This window comes from Quercus lobata, chromosome 6, assembly GCF_001633185.2.
Source record: "Quercus lobata isolate SW786 chromosome 6, ValleyOak3.0 Primary Assembly, whole genome shotgun sequence".
Taxonomy (NCBI): Eukaryota; Viridiplantae; Streptophyta; class Magnoliopsida; order Fagales; family Fagaceae; genus Quercus; species Quercus lobata.
This window is the reverse complement of record NC_044909.1, coordinates 3,896,994-3,906,757: the sequence shown is the minus strand read 5'-3', so window position 1 is coordinate 3,906,757 and position 9,764 is coordinate 3,896,994. Positions and strand designations below refer to the sequence as shown.

General features: G+C 31.9%; 1 protein-coding gene across 1 annotated transcript; it reads left to right on the top strand.

Annotated features, from left to right (window-relative positions):
• Window positions 1–421: 421 nt before the first annotated feature.
• LOC115994378 (stem-specific protein TSJT1) lies at window positions 422–5,871 on the top strand. Its single transcript, XM_031118503.1, has 5 exons — window positions 422–744; window positions 3,511–3,751; window positions 3,841–3,961; window positions 4,450–4,559; window positions 5,525–5,871. The coding sequence occupies exons 1-5, from the start codon at window positions 542–544 to the stop codon at window positions 5,558–5,560; spliced, it is 711 nt and encodes a 236-aa protein (XP_030974363.1). The 5' UTR covers window positions 422–541; the 3' UTR covers window positions 5,561–5,871.
• Window positions 5,872–9,764: the final 3,893 nt, after the last annotated feature.

Below are 9,764 nucleotides of genomic sequence, written 5' to 3'. Positions count from 1 at the left end.
AATTGTGACAAATTATTTGCCTGTAACATTTACTCTTAAAAAAAAGACCAAAGTTACAATTACACATTTTTTGTGCGATAATCACTCCACAAGTAGTATAAATGCTTGAATGGTGTGAAGGACAAGTGTTAAGGTTCAAGTTTCCATGATGAACTTCATACACATATACACTTAGATTATGTTTAGATTATACTAACGTAGAATTCTCATCTAATATATAAAAAATAAATAAATAAATAAAATCCAAAGTTTCCAGTGGGCCCGAGAATCCTAACACGTCATCTCGTCCTTATCCCGAGGCTCGAGAATCATCGCCCTAATAAAAGGACCCCACACACACACAAGGTTGAAAAGACGAAAATACCCTTACTCATTTTATCTGTTTCGCTATAAATGGCAGCCCAGCGTATTGTCCCGGATCCCATGTTCGAGCTCTGAACACTTTTCTAACAAGAGAGAGAGAGAATTTTCATTTTCATTTTCATTTTGTTTCTGTTTTTGTTTTTGTTTTTGTTTTTTGTTTTTGTTGTTGTCGGTGAAGATGCTAGGAGTTTTCAGTGGCTCGATCGTGTCGCCGCCGGAGGAGCTGGTGGCTGCTGGTTGCCGGACTCCGTCGCCGAAGATAACGTCGGGGGCGCTGGTGAAACGGTTCGTGGAGACCAATGCATCCACGGTGTCCGTGCAAGCCGGAGACCACGTGCAATTGGCCTACACACACCACAACCAGTCTCCTTTGCTCCCCAGGTAAATATATCAAATTAACAAAAATAAAAGACTTACAGTTACAGTTACAGACTTACAGTTACAAACTGTGTCTCCACTGCGACGTCTTTTTGCTTGGTTTCCGATAATTAATACGCAAAATTTTGGATAGACTAAATAGTATCTGATCAAATGATCTTGACCGTCTGATCTGTGGAATAATTTTCTTTCTTCTTTTTAACGGCTTAACTATAATTGTAATTGTAATTGTAATATGATTAATACAAAAGTCTAATTATTCGATTCAATTAATTTTTGAAAAAAAAAAAAATCCTTTAATCAAAGATCGGTAGTGACTGGGTTTAAAGTAAAGGTTGGTTTGGATCGGCGTCTGCGTTTCAGTCTCTTTTTTTTTTTCTATTTTTTTTTTTAATTTTTAACCCAGTTATGAACAGTACAAAAGGTAAATAAACAGTAATTTTCTTGTAAACATTGATTCGAAAAATATTTTTTTACTCTTCCCTTTTTAAGTTCTTAAATTTTCAGTAAAATAAGTCTATTCAAACACTAAATCAAACCAATCGGTTAAAAAAGAAAAACAAAATTTTTTTTTTAATGGTGGAAAAATTATTTGATACGTCTTGGGTGTGGAGATCGGACGGTCATGATTTTATTAAAATCAATCATATTTGAGTGATGAGCCGTTAAGATTTCGTTATGGTTTTCCGTGTGGTGATGTTAGGTTCTGTTTGTACAGTGTACAACTTGGATTCTACAACACGTGGTTAGATCTCGTTAATTAAGGTTGTCTTTTTTGGTTTAAATCTCCAACACGTGGACGGTCGGATGATGGTTTACGTGAGATGACATTGACTTACGTATGAATTCTTTTGTCTTCTACCCTTCTTTGTCGTTGTGTTTATGATTTATGAAACTCATTTTTTGTTTTATGAAATAAGCTGAATCTGGTCACTCGTCTGATAAGAGATTAAAAAAAAAAAAAAAAAAAGCAAGCAAAAAATAGTAATGACTTTATGAAGCAATACGTTATCTACAAAATGCGTTAAAATCTTAAAAATAAAATTTATTTTAAGGTTGTTACCAAATATTTGAATAAATAAGATAGTTTTCTCTCTTAAAAAAAAAAGAAGAAGATAGTTTTCTAAAAAAAATAATTTTAAAAAGTGTTAATGCCGAAATATAAGGAAATTTATTGATGTTTTGGAATTTGGATGATGACAAAGGACAGTTACCATGAAATGCGGTGCCATTAATCTAACAAGTCAATACACTAAAATTGCTATGAAAAATGTTATTTCTTGTATTCTTAAAAATATTTTATTTATTGATAATTCAACAACAACAACAATGAAACTATAGTTCCAAAATTTTGTAGTTGAATAAGGATTTTCAACAAAATAGTTGGGTTAAACATATGTATTTTTTGCCATATTACTTTACCTGAGATCATATTCTTTATTACTCTTTTAATGGAAACGTTGCTTGTACTATTTCTATTAAATGTTTATTAATAATTAAAGTCTTAAAATAATTTAGTATATAATAAATTTTTTTTTTTTTTGGATAAGAAGTATATAATAAAATTTGATGGTCAGAAATTATTTTTTTTTTCCCCTTTTAAAGATTCACTTGGACCATATACTTTCTTTTTCCAAATAATAATGTACATGAGATCTATTATTTATACAAGAGGAATGCATATAATATGCGTATGCATGTGGATGCAATTAACTACCTCTTGTCATATTGACTGTCACTCCACCAATAATCGTATATATATGGTCATAATAGACTTACAAGTTACAAGTCACAACCAATCTTTCTAAATCATTGCTGGGTATAGAGGTTTGAATTATTCGTGGGTCCATATTTGGTTGCCATAAAATAGCAATGAATAAAACTATTGACTATTGTGTTGTATGCGAGCATTTTTAGTTCTCTTTTTTGGGTCAATGACAGACTTATATTTAGGATGAAGTTGGATGGAACATGATGGCCATGGCCATGGCCATGTGCCATAAAAGCTATTTTGGACTTGGACTGGAAAAAGTAGTGGAGACTTGGAATGAGGAATTGAGGATAAGGATTACATGACTTCCAAGTTAGGGGGACCCAAAAAAAGGCTATCTAATCCCAGGCCCTCAGGATATTCAATGAATGGTGTAAAAAATGAGTGTTAGTCACAATCTAATATTATGTTGTAACTGTTGGTCAGCCTCAAATCACGGGGATACCATGTTTATTCAGGGACTTTGGTCTCTCAACAAAGTCACAAGTATGACTTGAAATCATGTTTATGTTATGTATGGGACTAATACCTATTGTCAATTTGTCATGCTTCATGTGGCACATGTATTTGGCAAGGCTCATATGTTGGGCATCGCGTCTTGTGATAATAATTAATAAACATGGCCGTATGGGCTAGTGGATATGACCGTTTGGATTCCATTCCCTTTATTAGGGTATCCTCTATTTGAAATGGATTAGTTTCATGGTTTAAATTAAATATTATAAATCTAAATGTGTATCAAATGGCACGTCATTTAAAATTTCAATTTCAAAAGATTGTATCACTCTACTTTCAAATCCAAGAATTAAAATCTTAATTATGAATAGATTCTTTAATCTCTCCACGCTTGAAACAGTGAGGATCCGGTTCCTTTTATAGAGGTTTAGTTTCTAGTCGAATCCCCTTATCTACACTTGGCAAAAAAAATTTGTTATTTCATTTCTTTGAGTTTCATGATAATCCTATGGAAATCTAACAATTGTGGATGGGAATGGCAGGTCGTTTGCAGTGAAGGATGAGATATTCTGCTTGTTCGAGGGAGCCCTAGACAACTTGGGAAGTTTGAGGCAGCAATATGGGCTCGCAAAATCTGCAAATGAGGTGGTTTTGGTCATTGAGGCTTACAAGGCACTCCGTGACCGTGCACCTTACCCTGCCAACCATGTTGTTGGCCACCTTAGTGGGAATTTTGCTTTCATAGTCTTTGACAAGTCTACCTCTAACTTGTTTGTTGCTTCTGTAAGTTAGCTCACCTACCGAATGCCTTAGTAAAGTTAATAGATGCGGTTAATTTCTAACATCAATTGGGTTGGTGTTAATTGTGACAGGACCAAGATGGTAAGGTTCCTCTGTATTGGGGAATCACTGCTGATGGATATGTAGCCTTCGCTGATGATGCAGATTTGCTCAAAGGTGCTTGTGGCAAGTCACTTGCTTCTTTTCCTCAAGGTGGGTGAACAATATATATATATATATATATATATATATATATATATATTTGTGTGTGTGTGTGTGTTTGTGTATTTAAAAAAACTGTGACTACATATGATACTATTGATGATTTAAAAAAGATAAATATAGAGGTGGCTTCTAATTAGCTTAACTAGTAAAATCTCTTGTCATTATCTAGGATCGAGAATCCTGTTTAAACCAAAAAGAACTCTATTGGTGTTTTGACCTGATGGTAACGAGTAATAATCATAGAGAAGATGTCATAGGTTATATATAAGGGATAAACATTGAGGATGCTGGAATACAATGAAATAGGATTATTATCATGGTCACCCAATGATCTCACTAATTTCCTACTCTTTTTTCTTTTGGAACAAAATTTTCTGTACATCCTTTTGAATCCAATCCAGTCAATTTGATTTGGCATTTGCTCCATCATTAGTATTTAATTCAATTTATTGACAATTCTACTTTGGATCCTGTAGGATGTTTCTTCTCAACAGCAATAGGAGGACTAATGAGCTATGAGAATCCTAAGAACAAGATCACTGCAGTTCCTGCTACTGATGAAGAGATCTGGGGTGCAACATTCAAGGTAGTGACAAATTTTTATATACAAAACAAGTTTGTTTTCTGTTCCAGATCATTCTCTGTGAATCTCCTCGACTCCTCTTGTGTTTGATGTCCTAACCATAGCATCAGAATTATCATACTAGACTTTTTAATAGTGCAGGAGGGTGTTGTTAGTAAATATTTCAAGTGCTATTATTTTATTGAATGGACATAACAATCTATTTTCAATAAAATATTATGTCACTTGTACGCTGTCGCTTTTATACACAAAAAAATAAAATAAAAAAATGGAATCTGTCTCTATAAACTATAATGTAAGTTTTTAGTAACAGAGAGTAGTGTGAATATTAAAATGATGTGTTATGAAATGATTCTAACCATGGTAAGATATGTCTTTGAAAGTTACAAAACTGTGGTGTGAATTAAATATGGACAATTGACGTATTCTTCAAAAGAAACGTATTGACTAAGATACTGAGATTAAAAAATGAAGTCACTTTCTTTCATTTGGAGATGGAGTATGTTGTAGATAAAGTATGAGTTTCTTGTGTTGTTTTCTTGCTTCTCTCTTTCCTTTTTAACCAAATGTAAAATGCACCTATTTGTTGTCTTATTATTTAGAGCCATAGGTTGAACTTATATATTTCCAAACGTCACCCAACAAATTTGATGACTCAACTTTTGGAGTCGATTGATCCATTATCAGAGTCTTAGTTTAGAATATAATATGCAAAATTTCCATATTTTTGTCTCTTCATATGAGAGACCATGGCAATTTAGGGTCTTCTCCCTGGTGTTGTTTGAACTGGGTTTAAGCTGTATTTTGTGCAAGTAATTTTTTATATGAATGGTGATGCTTTTTTTATTTTTACATAATTTTTTTTGGCATGGATTTAAGTGTGTCTAGTTCCATGGAATTTACTCAGCCACAAACTACTATTACATTATGTTGTACTGATTGGTCAATTTGTTGGGGTGGAATTTCAGGTGGAAGGGCCAGCAGTTTTTGCAGCCACAGAGTAGAGATTTTACTTCACTGGTGGACACTGGACAAACAAAATGTATATCTATTTGGGAGAGAATGGTTTTTTATATGGCTAGGTGCGCATGAGGGGCCATGTAAATACCTGAGTATGTGATAAGTGATAAGTCGTTAGTAGAGTGGGGATTTGTGGCAGAAATGGCTTTGTTTTTATGGGTAGTTTGTCTTTCTATATTAGCATTTGCTCTAGCTTTCGAATGTATAGTTGTCTTTTCTCGTCTTATAATGAAGTCTGTATAAGGATTTGAAATCTACCAATTAGTCATCAGTCTCCTTGACTTATTGTTCCTTAGCCTTAAATTCTATGCATACCTTAGATAAGTCTTAGTTAAACACCTGAGACTGGTGCTGATGGTGCTGATTATTCTCTTTTGATTTTATCTGAAAAGGAAAACTGTGAGTTTGATGTTTCCAACTTACACAGACAAAACCATTGCCATAGACTCCTGGTGCACACCTCACGTAGCAATCGAATATTCTCAAAAAAAAAAAAAAAAAAAAAAAAAAAATTAGAGTTCAAGATGTTTCCAATCCCTAAAATTTGCTGCACTGAAAAAAGTGTAGAATTTCCGGTACAAAAAACATAGACAAAACCAGCTTTTATGTAAGCACAATTTGTAACTATAATAGTATTCTAATGATAATTATTTAAATTGAAATTGTTTCAAAACTATTTGAGAATAACCTTTTTAAAAATGTAAAAAAAAAAAAAAATCATGTTTAAAAACACAATTTTAAGTGATGAAATCATGTATTTACATATTGTTAAAAACACGATTTCACTTAAAATCCAGCGAAGTCACTGAAATTGTGTTTTTTATTTTTATTTTTTTTAAAAAAAGTGATGAGACGTGATTTAAAAAACAAAAAGTAAAAAGAGGCTAGACCTACAGGGGCGGAGCCACTTGGCTCCTTGGCACCCCCACCCCCCTCCCAATTTTTCTAATGTCCATTAGAGTATATAAAAAATTGACATGGGTCCCTCCAAAACTAAATATCCGGCCCCCCAAATTATTTCAACAATTCTTCTAAAGTTCTAGTCCAATTCAATTTCAAATAAAAGAAGAACTTTGGCCCACAGCCAGCCCCACCAGCTAGTCCCAAATTCCTAATAAAACAAAATTTTTCTCCTTTAAACTAAACACACTTCCAGCCCAGCCCAACCCTAAATCTAAAATGCCTAATCAAACAAAACAAAGGTATCTTCAAATTTTAATCCTCACCATTAGAAAATAGGAGAAAACAATCTGATTTTCACGCCTATGTCTTGTTTTTTTTTCCCTTCTGTTCTCAATTCACATCTCCATAGTGTCACGCCTGACGCCTCTCCTTAGAAACAATCTCCTTAGACCTCATCCGCTTGTCATGACGCCACAAACTCCACTGGCCCGCTGACTTGTTCATCACCTCTCAAGCCCTCATCTCAATCTCAATTCCTCAAGGTATCTCATTCTCATCTCACTTCTCTTTTTTTTTCTCTACAACTGAACTAAATATTGAAGTCTAAATAGCAGAATAGAAATATCAAATATGTGTATGTGAATATCCCTTTGCCAGCAAAGCAATTTATGCTTATTTGACTATGTCTTTTTGTGTTTATTGTTATTGTATTCTTTATTCTTGACCCACTGACTCCACTGGCTCTATGACTTTTGGCTTTTGTGTTGTTTGTCTCTTTAGTTGGGGCAGGGTGGGGCTTGCATTGTGTAATTGGGTAGTAAAGTAAGTAAATTATAAATGAAAAAAAAAAAAAAATCTATGGAAGGCAATTGGGGTGAGGGCCGTGAGTTTGTGTATTTTGTTTATGTTGTTTGTCTATACTTTTGATTGATTTGTTTATTTAATTTTTTTTTTTTATCCTAAAAGGTCATTACTTAACTAAAGGTGTATTTATATTATAATTCATGTAAGAAGGAATTTTATATGATAATTTATTATATCTCTCTCCCAAGTTTGTTATGAAGCTGTTAAAAACAAGACTTCGCAATAGAATGGAAGAAGAGCTTTTGGCAGATAATATGATAGTTTATATAGAGAAGGAAATTGCAGGGAATTTCACTATAGAGATGATAAAGGATGAATTTATTCCATGAAAAATCATAGCCAGGCATGATTTGATGTGAATGTTCTTTTTTTTTTTTTTTTGAGAAAGAATGTTCTTTTTTGTATGTCTACATTGAACTAGACATTTTTTCATGTTCATTAATGTACAAGAATATGATGATATATGAAAGTTGATAATTTTGTATTCAATAGACTTATGAATTATATTTAGTATATCTCTACTACAACCTGGCCCCTCCAAGTAATTATTCCTGGCTACGCCCCTATAGACCTAGATGCCCAAATAATAATAATAATAATAATAATAATAATAATAATAATAAAATAGTACATCAGCTAGAGATCAAAATTTTGAAGGAACGTGCAAATAGATGTTTACATCGTTAAAATGCCGTATAGTACGTTTGGTTTGAGTTAACTTAGTTCATAAAATGACTTGTGAAAAATCATAAATATATATAAGCTTGCAGGAAATGACTGCACAAATAAAATATGTTCAAGTCTAGGTCACCTATCCAAACCTTATATATATACACTAGACTCTGAGCACGCACGTGAGTGTGTATTCAGAGGCACTTATATTTTTTTGGGTAAAAATTAATAATTTTCATCTGTTATAATTTGAGATTACTATATTTTTTATTCACAAAAAAATCTAGGGGTGTGATAAATATTATGCGTTTGTGGTGTGATAATTATTATGCGTTTCATCACACCCCTAGATTTTTTTGTGATTGAAAAATATAGTAATCTCAAATTATAATAGATGTAAATTATTAACTTCTACTCAAAAAATAGAAGAGCTTCTAAGCATGCGCTTAATAACAATTATCAATTTTTGTTTAATCCTAAATTTTAGTTTTTAAATCCTAAAAGTTAGCCACTTACTACACATTCATAACAAAAGTTAAAAAGGGCTTAAATTTAAAATTTAGCAACTACCTTCATAACATTTTTGATGAAGTAAATTAATAATTATATATAAAAAAAATGTAAATTGAATTTCACATAGAATTATACAAATGATATATATGTGCCTTCTATTACAAAAGAAATTTTTTTACAACAATTTCTTAGATAACAACCATTTCCTGTGAGGTTTGAATCATAACAACAATTTTATTCATTATTATTCAAAGTTGCTACATTTTTCAATTTCAATAAAACCTAGGGTATGATGAAATTTATGCATCTATGAGTGAAATAATTTTTTGGTATAAATATCTTCAAACCCCTAAATATTTTTGTAGTTGAAAAATATAGTAACTTCCAATAACGACAAATGAAAACTTTACAAATGATAAATATAGTTTTTTTACAAAAGAAAATTTTTTTTTATAACAATTTCTTAAATAACAACCGCTTCATGTGAGGTTTGAATCATAACAACAATTTCATTTATTATTATTCAAAGTTGTTACATTTTTCAATTACAAAAAAACCTAGGGTGTGATGAAATTTATGCATCTATGAGTGAAATAATTTTTTAGTATAAATATCATCAAATCCCTAAATATTTTTGTAATTGAAAAATATAGAAACTTTCAATAATTATGAATGAAAGCTATTAACTTTTACAAAACAAAAATAGAATAGCTTTTACGCGTGGCTCAAAGGCTAGTATGATAAAGTGAAAAGTTTTCATTAGAATTGTAGCCTTTAAGGTTCAAAGGATAAGTCTGTCCAAAAAAAAAAAAAAAAAGTTTCAGCGGATAAGAATTTGGTGTGTTAGAAAACGTAAGATCAAAAAGAGAAACATAATTTAACAAAAAAAAAAAAAATTCTGACCTTTGATATGAAGGGCCACCATGATCTAGTCTATAAATGAGATTCACCTACACATGAAGGCACAAACATTGAAAGAGAAAATGTTATTGTTAAAGTGCCATCCACTATATGTGGTTACTGGGTAGTCATCATATTTGATGTCAAACAGTGGCAAGACCTTTACCCCTTGGGTTAAAAATAAAAATGGCAACATGATTTTTATAACTGCTTTAGTTTTTTTAAAAGTTGTTATCCGAATGAACGAGGTCTTTTTTTCTTTTGCTTTTTTAATAGGATCTGAACGTGGATTTGAGGCAAGTGTTTTTTTTTTCAATGGTGGGAATGTTATAATAC

Excerpts from the sequence above, each read along its gene's own strand:
- LOC115994378 (XM_031118503.1), top strand. The coding sequence starts at position 542 with ATGCTAGGAGTTTTCAGTGGCTCGATCGTGTCGCCGCCGGAGGAGCTG. Across the intron at positions 3,752-3,840 it reads CTAACTTGTTTGTTGCTTCT|GACCAAGATGGTAAGGTTCC; the intron begins GTAAGTTAGCTC and ends TAATTGTGACAG. Across the intron at positions 4,560-5,524 it reads TCTGGGGTGCAACATTCAAG|GTGGAAGGGCCAGCAGTTTT; the intron begins GTAGTGACAAAT and ends GTGGAATTTCAG.